Consider the following 27,752-nt stretch of genomic DNA (forward strand, 5'->3'; position numbering starts at 1 on the left):
TAACCATGATTGACAGAGGAAGAACAATGATTCAAAGCAAGCACCACCATGATTGACAGAGGAAGAACAATGATTCCAAGCACCACCCTCCTTTTGAAGCTTCCAGTCTGTTATTCAAACTCAATCAGCATGACAGAATGATCTCCAGCCTTGTCCTCGTCAACACTCACACCTGTGTTTATGAGAGAATCACTGACATGATGTTAGCTGGTCCTTTTGTGGCAGGGCTTAAATGCAGTAGAAATGTTTTTTCGGGATTCAGTTCATTTGCATGGCAAAGAGGGACTTTGCAATTCATCTGATCACTCTTCATAACATTCTGGAGTATATGCAAATTGTCATCATACAAACTGAGGCAGCAGACTTTTGGCCATAACTGTACATCAAATGCTCTGGCAAACCAGCAGAGACCTGAAAACCCCTTCCAACCTGGAGCTGAGTGAGTAATGCTTAGTCTGGAGCATTTTTTTTTTTAACTTTCAAAAGCCAAAAAGAAAAATGCATTACAATTATATATTTTACTTAATAAGGACTGAATGATCAGGCTACCAAGCTTTGCTAGGACAAAGCGATTCCATTCACACGTCAGTGCTAATTGAAGTTGCGAGGTGCCGAAGCCGAATGGCAGGCAACCCCACCCAGATCCAGAGGCCTTGAAGCCCCCTCCTGCTGTTCAGACTATCCACTGCCATTTTCTACAAGAAATATGCCTCCAGAAATAAAAGCTTCTCCCAAGTGCGTGACACCTACTCCCATTGCCTGCTGCACTGCTGCTTGGCTACCACCTGGCGATCTGTTCACCGTCTGCCCTGGCCTGTTTCCCCTTGTCTGGTAGGGGTAGACATGACCCCCCCCCTCTCTCCCAAGCTTTCGCTCGCCTCCAGCACACATGCACTGTTGGGGCGAGTGACTCTGAACTTCCAATGGCTAGCCCCAGTTGTCTATATATTTTAAAAATGTCTTGTGTATTTTGCTATTTGCCTCATGACTCCTGCATGCTTTGTCTATGCACTTTCTTTACCCAACCGTGGGACAGACTGTTTGTTGCCACACTCAGGACTCTGACTCTATTGGTTACACAGACTTTTGGCCTTCCATTCTAAACACCTCTTGCCGGCTTTGCATTTATGTTATCTGATTAAATTTCTCTACATCAAATCAAATTTATTTATATAGCCCTTCGTACATCAGCTGATAAAAGTGCTGTACAGAAACCCAGCCTAAAACCCCAAACAGCAAGCAATGCAGGTGTAGAAGCACGGTGGCTAGGAAAAACTCCCTAGAAAGGCCAAAACCTAGGAAGAAACCTAGAGAGGAACCAGGCTATGTGGGATGGCCAGTCCTCTTCTGGCTGTGCCGGGTGGAGATTATAACAGAACATGGCCAAGATTTCAAATGTTCATAAATGATCAGCATGTTCGAATAATAAGAAGGCAGAACAGTTGAAACTGGAGCAGCAGCACGGCCAGGTGGACTGGGGACAGCAAAGGAGTCGTCATGTCAGGTAATCCTGGGGCATGGTCCTAGCGCTCAGGTCCTCCGAGAGAGAGAAGGAGAGAATTAGACAACGCACACTTAGATTCACACAGGACACCGAATAGGACAGGAGAAGTACTCCAGATATAACAAACTGACCCTAGCCCCCCAACACAAACTACTGCAGCATAAATACTGGAGGCTGAGACAGGAGGGGTCAGGAGACACTGTGGACCCATCTGAGGACACCCCCGGACAGGGCCAAACAGGAAGGATATAACCCCACCCACTTTGCCAAAGCACAGCCCCCACACCACTAGAGGGATATCTTCAACCCCCGACTTACCATCCTGAGACAGAGCCGAGTATAGCCCACAAAGATCTCCGCCATGGCACAACCCAAGGGGGGGCGCCAACCCAGACAGGATAACCACATCAGTGAATCAACCCACTCAGGTGACCACCCCTTCCAGGGACGGCATGAGAGAGCCCCAGTAAGCCAGTGACTCAGCCCCTGTAATAGGGTCAGAGGCAGAGAATCCCAGTGGAAAGAGGGGAACCGGCCAGGCAGAGACAGCAAGGGCGGTTCGTTGCTCCAGAGCCTTTCCGTTCACCTTCCCACTCCTGCGCCAGACTACACTCAATCATATGACCCACTGAAGAGATGAGTCTTCAGTAAAGACTTAAAGGTTGAGACAGAGTTTGCGTCTCTGACATGGGTAGGCAGACCGTTTCATAAAAATGGAGCTCTATAGGAGAAAGCCCTGCCTCCAGCTGTTTGCTTAGAAATTCTAGGGACAATTAGGAGGCCTGCGTCTTGTGACCGTAGCGTACGTGTAGGTATGTACGGCAGGACCAAATCAGAGAGAGAGGTAGGAGCAAGCCCATGTAATGCTTTGTAGGTTAGCAGTAAAACCTTGAAATCAGCCCTTGCTTTGACAGGAAGCCAGTGTAGAGAGGCTAGCACTGGAGTAATATGATCAAATTTTTTGGTTCTAGTCAGGATTCTAGCAGCCGTATTTAGCACCAACTGAAGTTTATTTAGTGCTTTATCCGGGTAGCCGGAAAGTAAAGCATTCCAGTAGTCTAACCTAGAAGTGACAAAAGCATGGATTAATTTTTCTGCATCATTTTTGGACAGAAAGTTTCTGATTTTTGCAATGTTACGTAGATGGAAAAGCTGTCCTTGAAACGGTCTTGATATGTTCTTCAAAAGAGAGATCAGGGTCCAGAGTAATGCAGAGGTCCTTCACAGTTTTATTTGAGACGACTGTACAACCATTAAGATTAATTGTCAGATTCAACAGAAGATCTCTTTGTTTCTTGGGACCTAGAACAAGCATCTCTGTTTTGTCCGAGTTTAGAAGTAGAAAGTTTGCAGCCATCCACTTCCTTATGTCTGAAACACATGCTTCTAGCAAGGGCAATTTTGGGGCTTCACCATGTTTCATTGAAATGTACAGCTGTGTGTCATCCGCATAGCAGTGAAAGTTAACATTATGTTTTCGAATGACATCCCCAAGAGGTAAAATATATAGTGAAAACAATAGTGGTCCTAAAACGGAACCTTGAGGAACACCGAAATTTACAGTTGATTTGTCAGAGGACAAACCATTCACAGAGACAAACTGATATCTTTCCGGCAGATAAGATCTAAACCAGGCCAGAACTTGTCCGTGTAGACCAATTTGGGTTTCCAATCTCTCCAAAAGAATGTGGTGATCGATGGTTTCAAAAGCAGCACTAAGGTCTAGGAGCACGAGGACAGATGCAGAGCCTCGGTCCGATGCCATTAAAATGTAATTTACCACCTTCACAAGTGCCGTCTCAGTGCTATGATGGGGTCTAAAACCAGACTGAAGCATTTCGTATACATTGTTTGTCTTCAGGAAGGCAGTAAGTTGCTGCGCAACAGCCTTTTCTAAAATTTTTGAGAGGAATGGAAGATTCGATATAGGCCGATTTTTAGTTTTTCATATTTTCTGGATCAAGGTTTGGCTTTTTCAAGAGAGGCTTTATTACTGCCACTTTTAGTGAGTTTGGTACACATCCGGTGGATAGAGAGCCGTTTATTATGTTCAACATAGGAGGGCCAAGCACAGGAAGCAGCTCTTTCAGTAGTTTAGTTGGAATAGGGTCCAGTATGCAGCTTGAAGGTTTAGAGGCCATGATTATTTTCATCATTGTGTCAAGAGATATAGTACTAAAACACTTGAGCGTCTCTCTTGATCCTAGGTCCTGGCAGAGTTGTGCAGACTCAGGACAACTGAGCTTCGAAGGAATACGCAGATTTAAAGAGGAGTCTGTAATTTGCTTTCTAATAATCATAATCTTTTCCTCAAAGAAGTTCATGAATTTATCACTGCTAAAGTGAAAGTCATCCTCTCTTGGGGAATGCTGCTTTTTAGTTAGCTTTGCGACAGTATCAAAAAGGAATTTCGGATTGTTCTTATTTTCCTCAATTAAGTTTGAAAGATAGGATGATTGAGCAGCAGTAAGGGCTCTTCGGTACTGTCTTTCCAAGCTAGTCGGAAGACTTCCAGTTTGGTGTGGCGCCATTTCCGTTCCAATTTTCTGGAAGCTTGCTTCAGAGCTCGGGTATTTTCTGTGTACCAGGGAGCTAGTTTCTTATGAGAAATGTTTTTAGTTTTTAGGGGTGCAACTGCATCTAGGGTATTGCGCAAGGTTAAATTGAGTTCCTCAGTTAGGTGGTTAACTGATTTTTGTCCTCTGGCGTCCTTGGGTAGACAGAGGGAATCTGGAAGGACATCAAGGAATCTTTGTGTAGTCTGTGAATTTATAGCACGACTTTTGATGTTCCTTGGTTGGGGTCTGAGCAGATTATTTGTTGCAATTGGTAAAGTCGTTATGAGGAAAAACATTAATAAAATGGTAGTCCGATAGTCCAGGATTATGAGGAAAAACATTAAGATCCACAACATTTATTCCATGGGACAAAACTAGGTCCAGCGTATGACTGTGACAGTGAGTGGGTCCAGAGACATGTTGGACAAAATGTTGGCCTTTGCGGGATGCACAGGGGATATGGTCACTAGTGTAGCCAGGAGGTGAGGCCTCATTTAACACAGTAAATTCATCAGGCTTAAGCCATGTTTCAGTCAGGCCAATCACATCAAGATTATGATCAGTGATTAGTTCATTGACTATAATTGCCTTTGAAGTAAGGTCTACATTAAGTAGCCCTATTTTGAGATGTGAGGTATCATGATCTCTTTCAATACTGACAGGAATGGAGGTGGTCTTTATCCTAGTGAGATTGCTAAGGCGAACACCGCCATGTTTAGTTTTGCCCAACCCAGGTTGAGGCACAGACACGCTCAATGGTGATAGCTGAGCTGACTACACTGACTATGCTAGTGGCAGACTCATTTGATGCTGGCAGGCTGGCTAACAGCCTGCTGCCTGGCCTGCACCCTATTTCATTGTGGAGTTAGAGGAGTTAGAGCCCTGTCTATGTTGGTAGATAAGATGAGGCACCCCTCCAGCTAGGATGGAGTCCGTCACTCCTCAGCAGGTCAGGCTTGGTCCTGTTTGTGGGTGAGTCCCAAAAAGGGGCCAATTATCTACAAATTCTATCTTTTGGGAGGGGCAGAAAACAGTTTTCAACCAGCAATTGAGTTGAGAGACTCTGCTGTAGAGCTCATCACTCCCCCTAACTGGGAGGGGGCCAGAGACAAGATTACTGATGCCAACACATCTTTCTAGCTGATTTACACGCAGAAGCTATGTTGCGCTTGGTGATCTCTGACTGTTTCATCCTAACATCGTTGGTGCCGGTGGATAACAATATCTCTATACTCTCTACACTCGCCAGTTTTAGCTTTAGCCAGCACCATCTTCAGATTAGCCTTAACGTTTAGCCCTGCCCCCGGTAAACAGTGTATGATCGCTGGATGATTCGTTTTAAGTCTAATACTGCGGGTAATGGAGTCGCCAATGACTAGAGTTTTCAATTTGTCAGAGCTAATGGTGGGAAGCTCGGCGTCTCAGACCCCGTGGAGGAGTGGAGACCAGAGAAGACTCGGCCTCTGACTCCGACTCGCTGCTTAATGGGGAAAACCGGTTGAAAGTTTTCTGTCGGCTGAATGAGCGACACCGGTTGAGCGTTCCTACAGCATTTCCTTCCAGAAACCGTGAGAAAGTTGTCCGGCTGCGGGGACTGTGCCAGGGGATTTATACTACTATCTGTACTTACTGGTGGCACAGATGCTGTTTCATCCTTTCCTACACTGAAATTACCCTTGCCTAACGATGCGTCTGAAGCTGGGCTTGCAGCACAGCTATCCTGCCGTAAGGGTGAGTCCAACTGTAATTAGAAGGCATCACGTTAATGTTACTACTTAGCTTCGGCTGTTGGAGGTCCTGACAAATCGTGTCCAGATAAAGCGTCCGGAGTGAAAAAGTTGAGGGGGAAAAAAAAATAATAATATAAACGGTAATTAAAAAGTAAAAACCGTAAAGTTGTCAGGTAGCAAAATAGGTTGGCAACAAAACACACAGCAACTCGAAAACAAGTCTGCAAGTTGTGACCGGAAATGACGTACAACACATTATGATCTTGTTGCCATCTGATGCACATTCAGATGTCATAAATCAGCACTTCAGAGCTCTCCCCGTACTATGCCGTGCCTTGATTGTATTACTGCTGATGATATCTGGAAATCTTCCTGGCCCATCTTTTGTTGCTAGCCCCAATTCTGACTTGTGCTCTGATATCTGCGTCACTGATTTTTGCTCCCGTAAAAGCCTGGGTTTTCTGCACGAGAAGCTTATTACCTAAAATGGATCAATTGAAAGTGTGGGTTCAGAGCTCCAATCCTGATGTGTTGGTCATTACTGAGACGTGGTTAAGGAAGAGTGTTTTGAATGCTGATGTTAACCTTTCTGGTTATAACCTTTTTCGGCAAGAAAAGGTGGGGGAGTTGCAATCTTTACCAAGGATCACCTTCAGTGCTCAGTTGTCTCCAACAAGTCTGTCCCCAAACAATTTGATTTGCTTGTTTTAAGTATTAAACTTTGAAATAGCTCTTTGTTGATTGTTGCTGGATACTATCATCCTCCATCAGCACCGGCCTGTAACCTACCTGCCCTAAGCACTCTCCTGGCCCCTTACACCAAGTCTGAATTTGTCCTGCTAGGTGACCTAAATTGGGACATGCTTAAAACCTCTTTGGGAAATGCGTGCCGCTAGCGGGACACCTCGACAACATCCGGTGAAATTGCAGAGCACGAAACTCAAACTACAGTATTATAAATATTTAACTTTCATAAAATCACAAGTGTAATACATAAAAATAAAGATTAACTTCTTGTTAATCCAGCCGCTGTGTCAGATTTCAAAAAGGCTTTACGGCGAAAGCACACCATGAGATTATCGGAGTACTGCGCCCCGCATACAAAAGCGTGAAAAACATATTTCAACCAGGCAGGTGCGACACGAATGTCAGAAATAGCGAAATAATAAATGCCTTACCTTTGATCTTCTGTTGGCACTCCAAAAGGTCCCAGTTACATCACAAATGCTCTTTTTGTTTGATTAATGTCCTCCTAAAACTCAGTTTAGCTGGCGCGCTTCAGTCAATAATCCACCCAGTTTCCCTCCATCAAAATGCATACAAAATGAATCCCAAACGTTACTAATACACTTTTCCAAACAAGTCAAACAACGTTTATAATCAAACCTTAGGTACCCTAATATGTAAATAAACGATACAATTTAAGACGGAGAATCGTTATTGTCTTTACCGGAGTAAAATACCAAAGAATGTACTCATTCACTCGCTTGGAAAAACTACAGCCAAAATGCGAGCCACCTAGAATTTCTGGTTCATTTTTTTTTTAAACAGCCTGAAACTCTTTCTAAAAACTTCATATCCAGTGGAAGCCCTAGGAACTGCAATCTGGGAGTACTTCGCCTGAGTATCAGGCAGTTTACTTTGGGCACGGTTTTCATTCGGATGTCAAAATACTGCCCCCTATCCCAAATTCCTAAATCAATGGGACTCCCTAAATCTTTCCCAGATTATTACTAATCCCGCAAGGTATGACTCCAAATACCCAGAAAAGGCTACTCTTCTTGATGTTATCCTCACAAATAATCCTGATAGGGATCAGTCTGGTGTTTTCTGTAATGATTCGGCACACGCATACTTGTTCAGGCAAATGAGAAATAAGTGCACTCGAGCTATCCGGAAGGCCAAAGTTAGTTACTTTAAGGAGCAGTTCTCTCTCTGTGGGTCTAACCCCAAGAAGTTCTGGAAAACAGTTAAAGACCTGAAGAATAAAACCTCCTTCACAGCTGCCCATGTCCCTTAAAGTTGATGTGGTGGTTACTGACAAGAAGCACCTGGCTGAGCTCTTTAATCACCACTTCCTTAAGTCAGGATTCCTATTTGACTCAGGCATGCCTCCTTGCCCGTCCAACATTTCCTCCTCTCCCACCCCTTTTAATGTGACTATCTCCAATGCTTCTCCCTCTTTTTCCCCTGCCCCGCTACAAAGTTTCTCCCTACATGCAGTCACTGAGTCTGAGGAGCTCCTGAAACTTGACCCTAAAAAACTGGTCATCTCTGTATACCCGTCGCAAGACCCACTGGTTGATGCTTATTTATAAAACCCTCTTAGGCCTCACTCCCCCTCACTCCCCCTATCTGAGATATCTACCTGTTCTGCCAGTCACATTCTGTTAAAGGTCCCCAAAGCACACACATCCCTAGGTCGCTCGTCTTTTCAGTTCGCTGCAGCTAGCGACTGGAACAAGCTGCAACAAACACTCAAACTGGACAGTTTTATCTCAATCTCTTCATTCAAAGACACTCATGGACACTCTTACTGACAGTTGTGGCTGCAGTTGTTGTCTCCACCTTCTTGCACTTTGCTGTTGTGCTGTGCCCAATAATGTGTGTACCATGTTTTGTGTTGCTACCATGCTGTGCTGTTGTCTTAGGTCTCTCTTTATGTAGTATTGTGTTGTCTCGCTTGTCGTGATGTGTGTTTTGTCCTATATTTAAATGTTTTTTTTAAATCCCAGCCCTGTCCCCACAGGTCTTTTGCCTTTTGGTAGGCAGTCATTGTAAATTTGTTCTTAACTGACTTGCCTAGTTAAGTAAAGGTTAAATATATATCTATATATTTTTTTTTTAAATACAGTATTTCCAATTTAATACTCTATTTGTATGGCTCTTAACAGTAATTTTCCACAGAGGGATTCACACAAGGCTAGGCCCAAACGCCACAATGGCAAGCATGGGTCATTCACTCTGCATCTACTCTCCACTCTCATAGCTAGTGTATGGTGAGTGTCTCTGGCACAAAATGGCAGCTGTGATTCACTCAGGTTAATAAAGCTAAGCCATTTCAGACAGGAAACCTGAGTGTTTGAATTAGGTGATATTGCAACAATTCGATTCCTCACTCTATTTTAATATGGAGGTGTATTTAGTTGGCCAGTTTCTGCACACACATCCTCTGATGTTTGCCACGTGTAAGCTATGTGCTTGTGTTTCTTTGTGACATGCTGTTGCTGTAACGTGTTACTAACGTGTTACTCACTATGCATGTCTGTTTTCTGCTCGCCTCCCGCCACCCCAAGCCTCCACCTGCCTGCTTTTGTTTCAGTTGGGGCGATTGGTATAGCTATACCGCGCTCACTGCCTGTAGTTTGTTATTATGGTAATGAGCTTTGCTATGGCAATGAGCGAGCCTGAAGCAGCAGAGCCAACCGCCAAGACTTAATGTATTGTCATTTTCTTTCTAATAAATGGTTGAAAGTAATACGTGGCGTTTTTCTGACTGAACTACTCATTGGTTGTGGATTGATAGATGGTACGATACAGTGTACTGTGAGACCTAGTGAAAAAGCTTTATAAATGTTTAGTATCAGTATAATTTGTCACTGACTTATACTTTACTCAATCTACAATGTAGCCAACTTTCCACTCGATAAGATCATGGTTTTGTTCAAGTGTTCTTTATACTCTGTCTTTATTTTACCCTACAATTTATACTACCCTTATACAGTATGTTAGCTTTGGTTCCCCTAAGTCTGATTTCTCTCTGTTTCAGACCAACTTGCCCATCTTCAAGTTGAAGGAGTCTCGTGTGCGGAGACGGTACAGCGACTTTCAGTGGCTCAGAGGGGAGCTAGAGAGAGACAGCAAGGTGAGCCCTCTGGGGCTTTACAAGTCTCAATACACATTACACAAGAATAATTTAATCAAACCTGAGAGATAAAGACAACAATATAACTAACTAGATGTTAACTTGTTAACGTGTGTCCCTCTCAGGTGGTGGTACCCCCTCTCCCAGGGAAGGCTCTTTCCAGACAGCTGCCGTTCCGAGGGGACGATGGGATATTTGACGATTCTTTCATCGAGGAGCGGAGAGCTGGGCTGGAGCAGTTCCTCAACAAGTGAGTCGACACAGACAAGATCCTCTGCTTCCTAGAGCCAGGATGTTGTGTTTGGTTGCGATATTACTACTTTTTGATGTCAGGTGTGTGTGTTTGTTAAACATTTCATTTGCAGCCACTCTTAGCTCAATCTTAACCTTAAGAGCCTATGAAACACTTAACATAAATCAGATTTTCTCTCGTCTTTCTTGGTGTCGTTAACAGACTGAACACATACAGCAGGACGTCTACTCCTTCGTTCTCCTTCATAATTGCCTAGTAAAGGAACAAGAACAGCCAAAGAGGCCGCAAGTGCGTCCCTTAGTATTTGTTTTTTTTCTATATGTGTAATTTATGATAATTGAGTCTCAAGTTACAGCGAACGGTTCCTCGATGGGTGGTGTGTGCACCCCTGCTTATTTTTTTACCCAAGGTGTTCTCACTCCCACGTGGAGAACAACAAAAAGTTACAGTGGGCCTGTTATTATTTGCTTTGATTGCAGACTTGGCTATTATCTTTGTTTCATGTGCAAATTATACCTGTTAGAATATTAAGTATGCCTAAAGACTAGCGAGAAGAGAAAAAAATAGTTTTTTTCGAAAGAGCGAAGAATGTGTTGGTAATTAAGATTTTTTTTTCCTCAAATTAAACGCTACTGTTGATCATGGCATTGTTCAGACTTAATAGCTGCACAGCGGAGTGGAGTTGGTTCGCTCTGCTGTTATGAACTGTGATTGAGTGTATTGTGGAGAGGAAAACCATTTACCTAGAGGTAAACATGGTTATCATGTCTAAACAACCCAGCAGAGGAGGAGAGAACAGCACAGTGAAGTTTTAAGGGAAGTTTGCAGGCGATATTGTTCAAAAACAAAAGGCGAGAATATAGTCGGAGTTAGGATGGAGGAGTGGGTACAGGGTTAGATGCGATCAGGGGCCAGCTTATTTACGCTTTTAATTCAACTCCATAAAAAAATATAAATGTCAGTTTTGATTGAGTCATTGAGTGTCAGGAGGGGGGCTCAACTTGCTCATCTAATGGCAAATGGAAGCCTCCTCAAATCCTCCACAATGTTGCTGTTGTACATGAACCCTTGGGGTCATGCTTGCCCTTCAGAAATATTTCCCTTTTAAGAATGTAGCTGAGTACATAGGATGATGAGAGTACGTCTGTCATTGGAAATTGGTCTGTTAAGAGGAAGTATATTATTTTTGGTCTCAGGTGCCCTTTCACTTTTTTGCTCTCTTTCTCCTCTTCTTTCCCCCTCCATCTTTCTCTTCTCTTTCTTTCTTCTCTTTTGCTTCAATCACCCCATCCCTCTCCCTGACCTTGATGGTAATTATGAGCAGGTTTCCAGAATCCTTTCCTCTTCATCAAATTCTCTGCCTCCTGCTTCAGATGTAACATGGGGACTTTATGAATTTAAAGACAGGTCAGTGGTCTTCTAAATTGCATCTGACCTGATCATTTGGACACTGAAAAAATTGAAAACAAACCTGATGAAAATGTGGGCATATTTTGCCTAACTTTTGACAACACTTTTCACAGTACTTTAATGCTGTCCAATTATGGTCAATCTTTCTCGTGGCACTCTCATGGAAGCCTTATGTTCCACATAGCGGGCCTGGCCATGCTGGTTGCGCCATGCTGGTTGTTTCAACTGTTCTGCCTACGGCTATGGAACCCTGACCTGTTCACCGGGCATGCTACCTGTCCCAGACCTGTTTTCAACTCTCTAGAGACAGCAGGAGCCGTAGAGATACTCAATGATCGGCTATGAAAAGCTAACTGACATTTACTCCTGAGGTGCTGACCTGTTGCACCCTCGACATCCACTGTGATTATTATTTGACCCTGCTGGTCATTTATGAACATTTGAACATCTTGGCCATGTTCTGTTATAATCTCCACCTGGCACAGCCAGAAGAGAATGGGCCACCCCTCTTAGCCTGGTTCCTCTCTAGGTTTCTTCCTAGGTTCTGGCCTTTCTAGGGAGTTTTTCCTAGTCACTGTGCATTGCTTGCTGTTTGGGGTTTTAGGCTGGGTTTCTGTACAGCACTTTGAGATATCAGCTGATGTAATAAGGGCTTTATAAATACATTTGATTTGATAGGAACGAAGAGGATTAAGTAAGGGGTGTCGTTATAGTAAAAAAATGTATTTTGAGATTTCTTTCCAGGAAGAAAAATATGTACCATGTATTTTGTGGCCATGTCAGACAGACTGTAACAACAACATATATTCATAACCACTTGTAACCTTTGTCTCTCCCTGTTTTGTGTTTCAGAGTGGCTGGTCACCCCTTGGCCCAGAACGAGCGCTGTCTGCACATGTTTCTACAGGACGAGTCTGTGGACAAGACCTATACCCCCTCCAAAATACGACAAGCCTAAGAGAAGCGGGCCACCACGCGGCCCAGCCCCGGTCTATACTCGGCCAGGCCCCGCTCCACAACCCAAAGCTCTCTGTTCTGCTAACGGTCCTGCTCTGCTCCGACCACAAACACTTGTATAATCTTCATTCTTCTTTTGTTTGCAATCACTTTCTTTCTTTCTTTGTCTTTTATCTCCGTGTTGATTAGTGATCTCATGTAGTGCTCGTTTTCAACTCTCGATTGGATCAAACTAGGAAATGGTCTACATGTAAAAACTGTGGTTGAAAATAATGTATCATTGTTTTTGTTGTCTCAATACCACTACCTTGAGTATTTTACAGTATGTGATCTATATTTATCAGTGAGGTATGTCTTGGATATTCATTTTTAAAGAAATATAAAAAATACCTTTCCATGTATGCAAACCTCATGTTAAAACCCCATACATTACACAGTGTTGTTTTTACTCAATGTCCAATTGGAATGATTGTCCTTGGCACACTTTGTCCCTGACTCTGAAAATCACCCTTTGTGGACGGTCCATCACTACCATGAACTGAAGCATTTGTGTGTCTGTGTACTACCAGCCAGCACTTCCACTGTTCGTTAGCCTGTAAATTATTTTATAATGAGAAAAAAATGCACCAGAGAGGGGAACCCCACAGCATTTCTACCCACTGACCATGTGTTTATGAAATGTGTATACTGCTGTGCCATTTTGTTATTTTGAAAATGTTCCAATAAAATAGGTCAAACGCACTTGTATGCATGAGGTGATGTCATGTTTTTCCTGAGTAAAGATTTCAGTGACTAGACACACACTTTGGTCCATGCTGCTTCTGATATACAGCAGTTAGAACCACCTGTCAATGGCAACCACAATGTTAATTGTGCGTGAGGTTTTTTAAATCCTTATACTTAATATGAAACGCAAAATACTTGAAACCCCTGTGAAAATGTATTGCATTGGCCATGGCTCAATGTGTACTTTACTTAAAAACCCATGGCATTTGTTCTCACTGCAATTTCAGGGTAACGTACCCTTCACTCTGGGTCACGCTCAAGTGATTTTAGATTCCAAAACTGCCTTGTACAATGCTTCTACTTTTTCCACATTGTTATTTTGACAACATGAATTTTAAATTGAGATTGTGTCACTGATCTCCATAATGTCAAAGTGAAATTTCGTTGGTAGAAAATGTGAGAAATTAATACAAAATTAAAAGCTGAAATGTCTTGTCAATAAGTATTCAACCATTTTGTTATGGTAAGCCTAACAAAGAGCATAAGTTGCATGGATTCATTCTGTGTTCAATACTGGTTAACCTGATTTTTTTTTTTAATTACTACACCACACATACAACTATCTGTAAGGTCTCTCAATCGAGTAGTGAATTTCAAGCACAGATTCAACCACAAAGATTGCGTAACTCGGTTGCCGGAGGAAACTACTCAGGGATTTCACAATGTGGCCAATGGTGATTTTAAATAGTTAAGAATTTAATGGCTGTGATATAAGAAAACTGAGAATGGATCAACATTGTAGTTACTCCACAATACTAAACTCAATGACAGAGTGAAAAGGAAACCTGTACATAATTTTTTTTTAATATTCCAAAACATGATTCCTGTTTACAGCAAGGCGCTTAAGTAATACTGCAAAAGATATGGCAAAGAAATTTGTCCTTGAATACATAGCATTATGTCTGGGGCAAATTCAATCACAGAGTACCACTCTTAATATTTTCCAGCATAGAGGAGGCTGCATCATGGGTATGCTTGTCACCAGCAAAGGACTAGGGATTTTTTTTGTAGCACAACAAAATGTGGAATAAGTCTAGGGTTATGAATACTTTCTGAAGGCACTGTACCTGAGAGAGCTGGATAGCATATTTAGTCAAAAGGGAAATGTAAATCAATTTCCCAAACAATGTGGTATAAGGTAACTAAATGACAATTTGGGACACACATATTTCAATATCATTTATTCTTCTAATATATTTCAGTACAACTCTCATAAGAATAAAACTCCCACTTTGTACAACAGAAAAATATTTACAGCCAACAACAAAATCCACAAATCCAAGTGCTGAATATTTTTTTCCAGTGTTAGTGTCTAACTTCCTACTTAATACTTCCCCACACATACTGACACACAAACAGGCGACATTTCTTTCACTCAGCCTTGAACACTGAAACCTGCACATACCAAAAGTTGTTTTTACTTCTCAATTCCTTCTGCCTGTCATTCATCGCTTGTATGGGATCATCACACGAGCTCCTGGAGGACAATCAGCATTCTCCTACCTTGAGGAGGTGGCCCCTCCACTTCATGCAGGCAGTTGTGACGCTTCACACCCTTTGGTTTCAGTATTGGGCAAGGGGTCAACGACCCTATAGCACATCTGACAGTGGATCATGCTGTGAATCATATTTTTTGGTTTCTTCCAGTCGATCAGATTGAACACGGCAATAAAAGATTGAAAGGGCATTGGTCATAAAGCTTATTGGTCTTAGAGACACTCAAAAACATCTCTACGTTTTAAAGGTTCACCAATTGCGCACAGTTGGCTCATTTCAACTAAAGATTTTCCTTATTTTGTGTAAACCAGAGATCGCAGTATTTAGCGAAATCGTAGCAATCTTAAATTGGCTAGACAATTCTATTATTATACTGAACAAAAAAATAAATGCAACATGCAATAATTCAATGATATTACTGCTTTATAGCTCATATACAGAAATCAGTCAATTTAAATAAATTTCACATGACTGTGCAGGACCACAGCCAATCAGAATGAGTTTTTCCCCACAAAAGGGCTTTATTTACAGACGGAAATACTCCTCAGTTTCATCAGCTGTCTGAGTGGCTGGTCTTAGACGATCCCGCAGGTAATGAAGCCGGATATGGAGTTGTGAAGCCGTTTGGATGTACTGCCAAATTCTCTAAAACGACGTTGGTATGGTAGAGAAATGAACACTAAATTGTCTGGCAACAGCTCTGCTGGACATTCCTGCAGTCAGCATGCCAATTGCAGGCTCCATCAAAACTTGAGACATCTGTGGCATTGTGTTAAGTGACAAAACTGCACATTTTAGAATGTTTTTTTGTTGTTGTTCCCAACACAATGTGCAGCTGCGTAATGAACATGCTGTTTAATCAGCTTCTTGATATGCCACACCATTCATGTGGGTGGATTAATTTGGCAAAGGAGAAACGCTCAGACAGGGATATAAAAAAAATTGTGCACCAAATTTGAGAGAAATAAGCTTTTTGAGCGTAAGGAAAAAATCTGCGGTCTTTTATTTCAGCTCATGAAACATGGGACCAATGCTTTACATGTTCTGTTTATATTTCTGTTCAGTATACATCCTCAAAACGTAAGCCTAACCCAAAGATAGGTCAAATCAAGGTTTTTATGTTCTTCAAGTTCAATTTGTCACGTGCTCATTAGAATGTTTGTGTCTATGAGCCTTAACAGACACTCTTGGCTAGTGAGCGTAATGTTGATATGGCGGAAATAAACTCATATATCGCTTGATTTGTACATGTCAGAGAGGAGCCTTGTGATGGGCACATTCCCGATGGTCTTCTTGAAAAATACTTCTTCTATGGTGGATGGGCTGACTGACCGCAGAGCTGGTAGAAGTAGGAGCAGCTTCCCAAAGCGGCAGGGCTGAGTTGGATATCTGCAAATAACAAGAAAGATGCAGAGATTTAGGGTGTCAACCCACTCTGCCCAGAGTTGCCAAAAACATGCTTTGGTGATAACATTTCACATCCCTGTTTCAAAATGCAATCAAACTATGATTATTCTTGTTCTGAATTGTTCAGTGTGTTCTTTCTCTAACATAACATTATATCCAAAAAGTCAGATTTGGTAACGTAATACATCTGATAATAAGCACCAAGCTCTGTTGACAGAGCTGCAGATTTCTCTAAATGCTTTTGAGGATTTATATTTTGTGGTGGTCATCTTCAAAGTTGTTTCCACAGGTTGCAAAAAGATAAATTAGTATGACACGAGCTGAATTAAATGTAAAAGGCTTTGAAAATAAAAAGCTTGGTATAGTGCTCCTTGAGAAATCTTCAAATAAGAACAGGTATTTCGAAAAAAAATATGAAAAGTGCATCCAAAAATATTAAAATACTATATGTCATGTCTCAAAATATCTGTCTTACCTCTCTATATTGTTTTATGTCCTGCGGATTCGAGAAGAAAGTTGACGAGAATCAAGCCTAGGTGACGATGCAATTTTCCTGTTTTTTTACAACTTTTTTTCTCTGGCCATTGATTTAGTCACCCTAATTCTGGCCTTCCTACAAGTGGACCATGGGTTTTCTTAGAAGATTATCTACACAATTAACACATTATTTTACCCGTTGAACAAAATATGCTTTTTGATTAGACACTCTGAATTCTTTCATCACCTTTAAATTTCATTTGAGACTTTTGAGTAATTGCACAGTCCTCAACATTTTGTGCTTGTAACTGTTTATATGAATTGAACAAGTACCCAGCAAACAGGGGACGTCCTAAGGACATTAGGCGATGTTCCCATTAGCTCCCTTTTAGGGTTTCGGCGAAACGTTATCCCACTGACGTTCTTAGATCATTCGGGAACATTAAGACATGATTGGGACCATAAAAGGATATTCATTACATGTCCCGGTTTTGTCGCAGTATAACGTTATAATAAGGTATTTTGATGTCCACTAGCGACCATTACAAATAGGTTCCTATTAGATTATGACATTACGTTATGCTCGGGACATGTAATGACCGCAATGGGACGTTTCAGACAGGTCCTGGTTTGCTACCGACAGAATGTTACGATAAAGTATTTTCATGACCATTAGGGAATGTCCCTTTTGGCTCTGACAGGACGTTCTCCTTATGACGACCACAAAGGGATGTTTTATACAGGTCCTTGTTTTCTCACGTTAGGACGTTGTCATGGTCCAAGAGGGCTCTATCTAGTTCACAGTACGTTCCGGGAATGTCATCAAGGACGTTTTTAAGACGTTCTCATAGAGCTGGCGATATGGACAAAAAGTAACACATTATGTATACAAAACTATGTGGACACCCCTACAAATTAGTGGATTTGGCTATTTCAGCTACACCTGTTGCTGACAGGTGTAAAAAAGAAAAAATTGAGCACACAGCCATGCAATCTCCAAAGACAAACATTGACAGTAGAATGGCTTTACTGAAGAGGTCAGTGACTTTTAATGTGGTGCTGTCATAGGATGCCACCTTTCTGCCCTGCTAGAGCTGCCCCGGTCAACTGTAAGTGCTGTTATTGTGAAGTGGAAACATCTAGGAGCAACAGTGGCTCAGCCGCAAAGTGGTAGGACAGAAGCTCACAGAACGGGACCACTGAGTGATACGTGTAAAAAAAACATCTGTCATCACTTGTAGCACTCACTACTAAGTTCCAAACTGCCTGTGGTAGCAACGTCAGCACAATAACTGTTTGTCGGGAGCTTCATGAAATGGTTCCCATGTTCTAGCAGCCTCACACAAGCCTAAGGTCTAATGCAGGCGTTTCTATCTCAATATCAAATCATTTCTGGGTAACAATTAAGTACTGACTGGGATTGTTTTCAATTAAAATTGTCAAAAAGAAACAAAAATAGCTTCTTTGCAAAGAGAAATGACTCAAGCAATAACTTTGCTAGGACTGTCTGGGAGTGGTCTGAGTGGGGAGGGGAAAAATGAATACTAGCTGTTATTAGTTTATTAACTAAATTTATGTCGCCAAGCAGGCCTAAACTCCATTCCACCAAAACAGGCTGAAATTTCAGATGTTCTTTTCAAACCATTCTTACACTTAAAGGGCATCATCATCATTTTACAATTTCACAGTATTATTCCAACCTCATAGTGTGGAAATGTATATTAAACACAGGTAAATCACGTTTTTGACTGCACTGGGACTTTAACACAATATTTATTATTTGCAAAGTATGGCAGTAACCCAACTACAAGAGGCAGATGATCTCCCTTCCGACAGCTGCTGACAACAACTTCATGTAGTAAGTTGTCCTTCTACGTCATAATAATTATATGTCTGCATAGCAAACTCCAGTCACCACGTCATAGACTGTTCTCAAATGGCCACCTGTAGTATTTACATTGACCCCCCCCTCCCCCTTGTTTTTACACTGCTGCTACTCGCTGTTTATTATCTATGCATGGTCACTTTACAAATTACCTCGACTAACATGTACCCACACACATTGACTCTGTACCGTAGGGCTACAGATGAAACAATTGTGTAAGGACATTAAATGTACTGATAGATTCATCAACTACATGGCTATTTAGCAACTATATCATATTTAGAGATAGCAATCTAGCTAATTTGTTGTGAGGTCCCACATCCTCAGGGGGTGTCGCATAGGCCTATAGATTAGGCCAATATGCGAAAACATAGATGGCCATCTAGCAACAAAATCATATTTAGAGGTAGCAATCTTGCACACACAAAAAAAGGGTTATATCGCTTTCTTCACATAAGGAACCTCTAAAAGCTCTATATAGAACTCTTTAATCAAATAGAATGTTGTTTGTCACGTGATTCAACAGGTGTAGCCCTTACCGTGAAATGCTTACTTACAAACCCTTTAACCAACAATGCAGTTCAAGAAATAGAATTAAGAAAATATTTACTAAATAAACTACAGTGAAATATATATATATATATATATATCTTAAAGTTACACAAGAAAATTAAATAACAATAACAAGGCTATATACAGGGGGTACTAGGCTACTTGATGTGTTCAATGCAAAAGGTGCGCTACTCTCTGCGGGCGCATCATTTCGAAACCATATTAGCCTACATACTGGGATGTAACGTGCTGCCATTTGTTCAATATTGAGAGTTGAGAAATAATACTCACATAAAGCTTATGCTCTCCTCTCTTTATCAAAGTTGCTTTACAAACTGTGTTTTCCCCACAATTGCAATGTTGAAATGTTGCGCAATCATTGTAGCTTGCGTTTATCAGAATTAATCTTTCCCTTAACTTTGTGCGCACAGGTGGGAAAGGAAGTGAAAGCTGGCAGCGAAACAGGGACAGGGCATATACTTTCATTGCATAGATTTGAATAATGCACATTACTGTTGACCAAATAGTGGTTTTACAACCCCCCAAAAATAGCATATATATCCACAAACCTCCACAGCACAATGACACAACGTCCAGATGACTTTAGGCAACCATTTCGTGACGTTCTGGGGATGGCCTAACGACTAATTTTGTTTACAGGGTAACCTATCTTGCTGCATAATAGCCTATTGTAGATACAGTAAATATGGCTATATTGGCCACCTGTGTGCCAAGTATTTTGGTAAATGGAACACATAGCTGAATTAAACAAGAGCATATCTGTTTAGACAAAAATAACTGTTTGTTTTTATCAAAATGTCTCACCTGGTGTGTATGTAACTGTTTAGGGTGAGCTGTGCCTCATCCTGGAGTGCAGCAATGGCACTGGCGTTGCGGAAACTCCTCAACTCCGACCCGTCATGCGTTGGCACTGCTTGAAGGGAAAAGGAATAAACAGCATGGTTACTGACTGCCATTATGTTCACGCTGCACCTGACAAATGCATTGTTTTCAATGGACATGTTCATACACGAAAAAAAGTCTTCAAAAATGTGCAATTGTAATGTTAAAAAAACATGTTATTTGGCTTTTATGTCCTTGACTATTCTACCTTTTTCTCCTTTTTTTCTGAACTATTGGTGACCTCGCAGGGTTGGGGTCAATTCCATTTAAATTCCAATCAATTCAGAATGTACACCAAATTCCAATTCCAAATGTTCATAATTGAAAAGCATTGAAGAGAATTGGAATTTCAGTGTACTTCCTGAATTGATTGGAATTCGAAAAGTCGTGTAGGCACGGGTGGGCCTGGACTGGCCAACCCAGTGGGGAGCCAGGCCCACCGAATCAGAATTTTAAAAAAAATACAAAAATGTAAAATGCTCTCTACTTGCCAGAGTTCCAAACGGGACATTATATTTACCTTTTTACCTAAACATTCAAACATCATCAAATATAATTCTTATCATCATTATTCACGATTCAGGCAGGTTTATCCGTAATCACACATTAATGTAGACGTGTTTAGAAACATTATTTTCTTATTTACAATAAATGTGACTCCAAAATGACACAACATATTATTTACCATTCATTTATATTGGCCCAAAATAATCTGAAAAGCAACCAAAACAAACAGCAAATGCATCCAACAAATTGGTAGAGTCACAAGCTTGTTGTGGTCATTGTGTGCTATGAATATGGGACCAAATACTTAACTTTTTACTACTTTAAAACACATATGTGAATTTGTTCCAATACTTTTGGTCCCATAAAATAGTGGGACTATGTACAACAAGACAGTTCATAATCCAGTTTCTTTATCACAGTCAACACAACTATATTTTAGCTTTAAAGATGCAAAAATGTATCTCAGCCTAATGGCAAAATGTGTGCAATCGCATGAGATTAGCTGTAAAGCTGCACATTTTTATATTTCCCCCAATGGCTAAATGTGTAGAATTGCTGTCCCCCCACTAACGAATTTCTGACTATTTTACTGAAATGTAATTACATTGACCCCAACGCTGCCTTCTTATTACTTTAGTGAGGATAATTTCATTTAAAATAAAATGTTGAGTACCCCCTCTTCAACTCACCAGCTTTAAACGTGACGATGCACTTCAAACAGGCGAACTCAGTTGCGTCCAGGCGCAGCTGTCTGAACCAGGTAACGACCTCTTGCAGGGTTTGTATTTCGGAGATTATTTTATTCATCCGCTGGGACTCTGTGTTGTCTGTATTCATACCTTCATTGGGGTGTGTGTGTGGGGGGGGGAATAATGATATTAGCTACGAAACATATGCAGAAACATTTACAAAGTTGTGTTACATTGTATTGAGGACAATGTGAATATTTCGAAAAACAGAAAAGGAATGCAAAATATGTCTCCACTTTTGTTCTGAAAATTGAAACGAAACTAATCTAAACGAAACCTAACGATAGTAAGTAGCCTAAGTACAATAAGTAGACCTGTTGATCATATAGGTTACATACCGGAAACAGCGAGCAGGGTGTTGGAGTCCACCGGAATGGCCCACTGCGCTATGCCCAGAACAAACAGTTCTCTCCAGGCTTCCTCCAGGAGGATCAGCTGCAAAACGGATTACAAACCTCAGTCAGCCCCCATGAGCATGGCTAATATACTTTTGAGAAAATATAGATAGGGATGTATGCTTTGCACACATTTGTCATATTATTCGATTAGTGGATTTAGGCCTATGGAATTGCAACTTTTCTTTTTGGAAAGGGATAGCATAATAAAGTCGCTAATTGGCTGATATCTAGCCTATAATATCCATATACTGAATATAGTGGCTTACCTGGTCAGGTAAGGGGAGCGTGGAGAAGGCGGGCACGCTCTTGGCCCACTTGATGCTCATGAACAGCAGGCGCGCGGCTGACTCACACACCGACTCAGTAGCAACCTCATAGAGATACATGGGCGTGCCGCCGACCTCGTGAGGGTACTGCAATGCAAGAGGTCAATAAACAAATGGCGCCTGTGGGTGCTATTTGAATAAAACATAAATATTGTGTTATAGGACTAATAAATAACATGCTGCACGTTGGTGACAAATAGGCATGTGTGTGTATCTCATAAAAAACTAAGATGTAGGCTATAAACTCATGTTGCCTGCGTTGGATTTAGGTGAACACATGAATGACATATTGTGTCCCTCGAAGCTGTTGAATCAGGACGGGAATATCAACTTCTAAATCGCTTAAAAGTGGAGAAAATAAATAACTTTGCAACGTGCAGGCCTCGTTGACTCATTGCCCACATAGCGCTGCTCGGTGAGTGAAGTGCGAGCGGAGGACAGAGGCTTACCTTCGGGGTGGGCTGGGCCAGTCCCACGATGGCCTGCCTCTCCGGCGTGCAGGCTACTGTGCTCATCTCCAAGTTATGTGGCTCCAGTTGTGTGACCGTAGTGAACAAAGGCGGCCCCGGTAGGCTCGAGCCCGGAAAGTGGGTCGATGAACCGTTCACCTCTTTGTGCCCCCGGAAATATAGGGCGACCTGCTTGCGTATGGTGGACGTCCTGGGACCCCTCTCGTGCTGAACGGCTGAGAAATGGAGAGCAGGGACAAGACTCTTTAGTAAAATAATGGTCTGTGAATGCCTTATTTAAAAATGTTTTTATTTCGTTCGAAGATTGGCAAGGTAAAAGGCTTAGCCTCTCATGATAACTTTATGAATACGTCCACTGTTTACCCAGCTCTCAGCTGATTCCGTTAAATACGGAATCAGCCAAAATAATAATTTAATTATTAAGCCCGTTTACCATCTTTATTCATGTTCACTTCGAGACACTTTTTCAAGCGGCACGCTCGGCATTGGTTTCTGTGCGTTTTGTCCACGGGGCATCCTCCCTATGATGGAAAAGAGAGAGAGCGAGAGAGAGAGAGAGAAATCACAAGAAAATTAACACGTTTGAGGGAAGAGAAAATCTACAGGTGAAGGATGTGTTATTATCATAGCTATTGACTCGATCCCCCGCGGCTCAGCAGCAGTCTTATCCCCGAGGATAAGTAGGGCTCTCCCGCCCACTGCTGGCTAAATCCTCGGGTTAGTGTCATTACATTAGATTGGATTACACCTGATAAATTAATGCAGGACTGTGTTTAACGCCAGTCAATGACCCTGGTAGGTGATGCAATTAGGCCTTGCCGTGCCCTGCATCGCTGGGCCCTGTCAGAGACACATCTCAGGGGAGATTCAACCCTGCAGACTCAAGGCTGACCAATAACGTAAGACGCGTAAAAATGTGCAGTGTGTGCGCCAAAACTACAGGTCATATTTGCATACATTTAGGACCCCCTGAATTGAAAATAGATTACCATGAAATTCTGAAACACTGCCTACTACCTGACAGCCTGATTTACAGACGTATGTTCTGTTTCTGCGGATGCTCCTCTTGAAGAAGCCAGAGCAGCCGTCACACGCATACACGCCATAGTGTTTCCCAGAGCTCCGGTCCCCACACACTTTACACGGGATATCCAAGATACGACCTGGATAAAAATAAATACACATTCATTAATGAATCTTTATTACTTTTGATAGTTAATGTACTTTGTGCCTCAAAATCAAGAATCTGAAAGGGGTTTTACGCGTCATCAAAGGCTTTGAAGAGCACCCATCAGAATAAATTCTGTATTCAAACTCATGCACTGTACCCCCTCCACCTCATCACCCCCCTCCCTTTTAATGAGGGAAGACAAAACAAAATACACAACGTGACAATGGGCAGCGTCCCGTGCCTTAATAGGTCGCCCGGCCATGGGCATGTACACGCGCGCGTATCTTGTGAGTTCGTGGGAAGCGTCATATCTGAGGTCTCTAAAGACAATGCCCGGGGGCACACAATGGAGACATTAGGGAAAGTGTTAACTTAATGATTTTCCCCATTGAACCTCGTCTGACTGCCCCGATCTCGACAAGCTGCCAACTCCCCCTCATAATGGGAATCGACAGCTGCTTTATCCCGCAGGTCTATAGGCCTGCGGATTAGGGAGTGACACCGCACAGAGAATAATGCGCACCAACTCGTTTCACCAACTCAAATGAAGTGTATGTAAATTGACCCGGGAGTAAATGAAACAACATTGATTTCTATAAAGATTTGTATTCAAATCCATTTGAAAGAATTATATTTGTATGTATATGTATTTTTATGGCAGGATACGCCGGCTATGTAATTACACTGACGTTTTGCCACCTGCTCATTGATTCACCAGTGACCCATCAAAAAAGGGTAGCATGGGAATTCGAATACAACCCCATAACGACAGAGCAGCAAAAACAATCGACTTCGGCGAGGAGCTGGGACTTCAACACACCAATTATACAAAGTGTCTCAAGAGTGGTTGTCTATTAGGCTACATTTCTATATCACGTGGTTAAGGATGAAAAAAAATCCAGCATACATCTAAATTATTTAGAAAAAATATTTGATGCCATGGCTACAAAAACAAATAAAATAGGCGTAAACGAAGTGACTCAAACTATTCGTTAAAAAATAATGACTGTATAACCTTAAACAATTAATACAAGTTGACAATAGCCTAATTGCGCATCTGAAACTATTATGGGCATAGAAGTAAGGCCTATATAACGAATGACCCAATATAACAAATGCTTTCCTCACTGAACAATTATAATTAGGCCTACGCACTAATAAAGGGCAGAATTAATGTAATGCTGTTGGAGGAAAATAAAATGAGCTTGATTTTGGTGTGAATGGGAACACGTCTTAACTTCTCTTCATGGGGGTCCCAGTCGTCGCCATTGTGTGCCGTAATTGCTTAAAAATATATGGCATATTCCATTACTGATTTTACCATCAGTCCCAAAACCTGCTGAAAGAAGTTAGTTTTACTGACTGAGCGAAATGTTTTTGTGACCAGCCACAATGTGTGCAATGAACTTGGAGGAAAGCAATAGGCTATAATAATGATTGTGATGTTGATGTCAATTATTCTAATTAAAAGCTATATGAAAGTGAATAATTGTAGATTAGGCTACTGCCTGAGATTTTCCAAGGCCTAAATAGCAACCAACCAGGCATTGATGAAACGAATAATAACCTATGCGTTTTAGGCATATTTCGTTTGGACGTGCTTTCAGTTTAGCAACACTTTATGTAAGAATACAAATACATGCAAGCTAGTACAGAATATATAATATATGGCTAATTGTTGTCTCATTATTCCAGTTATTTGCACACACATTCTGTATTTCAACCTTCACACACACACACACACACACACACACACCATCAAGACTAAGTTGTTAATCAATAAATTAGCTGACTGGGCTATCATGCAATGGTGGCAAATTGGCCCATTGTCCTACCTCGATAACCCTCACTATAGACTTTCGAAGTGCAGGACTTTAAATTGGAAACAGCAAAAAACTGTAGCCTATAGTTTGTGTTCTTATTCAGCGTCATGTAGGCCTAGATAGTATGTGTCTTTCGCACAATATTTCAGGAACATTCTAACCCTAACTAACCCCTTTTACATGTTTTACCTCTATTCCTTCTCTCACCTCCTCAGTCTTGTAACTCACTGTACTTGCAGTGTAATTTTCCATGATATATTAATGCAATAATACTCAACAATAAATAACTAGAATTAAACAGGTAATTAATCAGCGCATTATCTTGTACAGTGCTCAATGAGTCATATTTTGGGGGAGTATGCCTATGCTACCATTCTCACATTTTAAAAAATAAACAATTTTATGTAATAACAAAATTGACTTCAACATTTAAGTTACACAAAAACGGGTTAGCAGATGTAGCCTACAGCAACTCCAAGGTAAACGCAAATTGTCGCTGACTTCATTTCGGAATGTTTCAACGCTTTTCACATAATATCCTATTACTTTTCGAATAATACATGTTTGAAGTAATAATTATAAATACATGAATACCTAATTATATGTGAAGGACAAATAGGAACTGTAGCCTACTTACTTGATTTAACATTCAGAATATCCAAACACCCACTTGTTGAACAGGTGGCTTTGCTCATCGTGGACAGTGTCGTTCTACACTGTTTTATATTTTAACAATCCAAATCCACTGTCGGTGCAAAAGTAACAGCTGAAGAATATCAAAAAATGAAATATAGCCTACAGTTTTCCTTAAAACAATTAGATTTCTGTAATGTCGCCCAATTTGATATTTTCCAAGGATTACCAAATTCTAGTTACCAAGATGGATTATGGAGTATTTGCAAATCTTGGACGTTGAGTCACACAAGGTCCAGGCAGTGTGGACAGTAGCGCGAAAACCGGATAGAGATCCGTCTACAAGCGGCGAGTGGCAACAGCTCCACCGTTGCTCGGAGCTCAACACCGCGCACAAAGTTGTTTAGAAAACTGCCGGATCGGCGCTCCTGCATAGACGGACTACCCAGCGAGTCCAGTCTAAACCAACAAAAAACAAGGCTCTTCTTAACTGTAATATTTACGAGAAATGTCAGAAAAGGCGGAGGGTGGAGAATTCCGCTTGCTTCACCCACTTAGCTTTTCCATGCTTTCTACTCCCAACTTCTGTGTGCCAGCATGACGTCACCCGGCTCACAGGACTCGCTTGGAGGCAAGTGAAGTGGGAAAGAAAACACTGGGCTGTTTAGATGCGACTATCGGTGAATTAATATTACGGTGTGTTGTACATCGCTATTGAACTCTTATCTCTAATTCTTACCATTCTTTCTGACTGCTGCGTCTATAATGTTTTAGTGCAAATGTTTAAATAGGTGCAACCTCTTCAACGGCTAGTTAACATATTTGATCACAATTGAATGTGCACCTGTTGCGCTTATGTGCGTTCACTTGAACGTGAGTTGTTACTAGTATTGTCTAAAACGAATGTCGATCGATTATCATCGAGAGAGGGTGAGTTATGGATTTTTGTCAACGGTAGACCGTTTGGGCATCCCTCCAGGGCTATGTGTGAAAGACAGCGGTTCCCACAGACCTTTTGTAGTCGGTAACGAAGCAGGGGTTCTGGGTCGGGGACTCACACGCTAATGTAGCCTAAACTAGAGCAGTGTGGTGGTCTCTCCCTCGCCACCACTGCCCGCTTGCCGGGGCGGAAAGATGCAGCCTCTCCTCTTCGTCTGAGGAGCAGGGGCGAGGGATCCGCGCCCGTAGACCCATCATTGACTCACTGACCTTGACAGCTTGTGACCAGTAACTCCAGAAATCGATAATTCTGTTTCTAATTATGAACATTCCCACGGTAGCCCAGAGGTCATATGAACGTTTAAAGTGTCGATTTAAACAGACAAGGGCGGGGTACAATGGCGTAGTTAATTGCAATTAGTAGTTGTCATGTCTTTCACAAAAATGCCTTAATCATGGCTTGCTTGGTTGAGTCAGTTTTGAGTATGCTCGAGCTGGTCCAAGTACCAAATTGGTACTAAATTCTCTAAGTATGTTATAAATAAATAAAACGAATATGTTAAAGCTAGAATCCTTAACTGAAACAATAGCAAAGCGGGCATCGCCTCTATTTTGGTTTTTGGTAAAAACCTGAAAGATGTGCCTGGAGAAATGTAACCACCCTCAAATTCATTGGCATAGCTATGGATGCAAGGACTGACCGTCTATGATATACAAAGTTATAGTGTTGGTCTTTTCTCTGGTGAATCAGTGTCTTTTCCTCCCTCCTACCCCTCTCATTTACACATTTCATAACCAACCAATCCCCCCCCCCTACCCCTCTGTGGGGAAAGGTCACACAAGTACACAAAGTTTGCAAAGGCTAACCATAACCATGTTTTGAGTCTATACACTGTTTGTCTACATTTACATTGGAATAAAACAAGCTTATATTTTGGGTTGTGATGGGGTA

The 27,752-nt window shown here is 41.6% G+C and overlaps 2 protein-coding genes across 5 annotated transcripts in view; one reads left to right on the forward strand and one right to left on the reverse strand.

Moving 5' to 3' along the window:
• The window catches only part of LOC112233617 (sorting nexin-3-like), a 28,897-nt gene extending 15,879 nt beyond the window's left edge, over nt 1-13,018 (forward strand). Inside the window, exons 2-5 of one of the 4 annotated variants that reach the window (XM_042321906.1) lie at nt 9,562-9,657; nt 9,783-9,907; nt 10,112-10,198; nt 12,173-13,018. In XM_042321906.1, the coding sequence (XP_042177840.1) occupies nt 9,562-9,657; nt 9,783-9,907; nt 10,112-10,166 (276 nt within the window). In that variant the 3' untranslated portion in view covers nt 10,167-10,198; nt 12,173-13,018. Of the gene's footprint in view, nt 1-9,561; nt 9,658-9,782; nt 9,908-10,111; nt 10,199-11,234; nt 11,318-12,172 lie in introns of all 4 variants that reach the window. The other 3 variants (XM_024401379.2, XM_024401377.2, XM_024401376.2) reach the window with 3 other exon arrangements.
• Nucleotides 13,019-15,308: 2,290 nt separating this feature from the next.
• Nucleotides 15,309-26,455, reverse strand: LOC112251739 (nuclear receptor subfamily 2 group E member 1-like). The gene is made up of 9 exons (XM_024422687.2): nt 25,866-26,455; nt 23,252-23,397; nt 22,668-22,755; nt 22,214-22,449; nt 21,705-21,851; nt 21,379-21,475; nt 20,981-21,130; nt 19,707-19,815; nt 15,309-15,949 (listed from the first exon to the last, which is right to left on the reverse strand). Exons 1-9 carry the CDS (start codon nt 25,921-25,923, stop codon nt 15,787-15,789), a joined length of 1,194 nt encoding a protein of 397 aa, XP_024278455.1. The 5' UTR covers nt 25,924-26,455; the 3' UTR covers nt 15,309-15,786.
• Between the last annotated feature and the right edge of the window lie 1,297 nt (nt 26,456-27,752).

Source organism: Oncorhynchus tshawytscha, linkage group LG05 (assembly GCF_018296145.1).
Source record: "Oncorhynchus tshawytscha isolate Ot180627B linkage group LG05, Otsh_v2.0, whole genome shotgun sequence".
Lineage (NCBI taxonomy): Eukaryota > Metazoa > Chordata > Actinopteri > Salmoniformes > Salmonidae > Oncorhynchus > Oncorhynchus tshawytscha.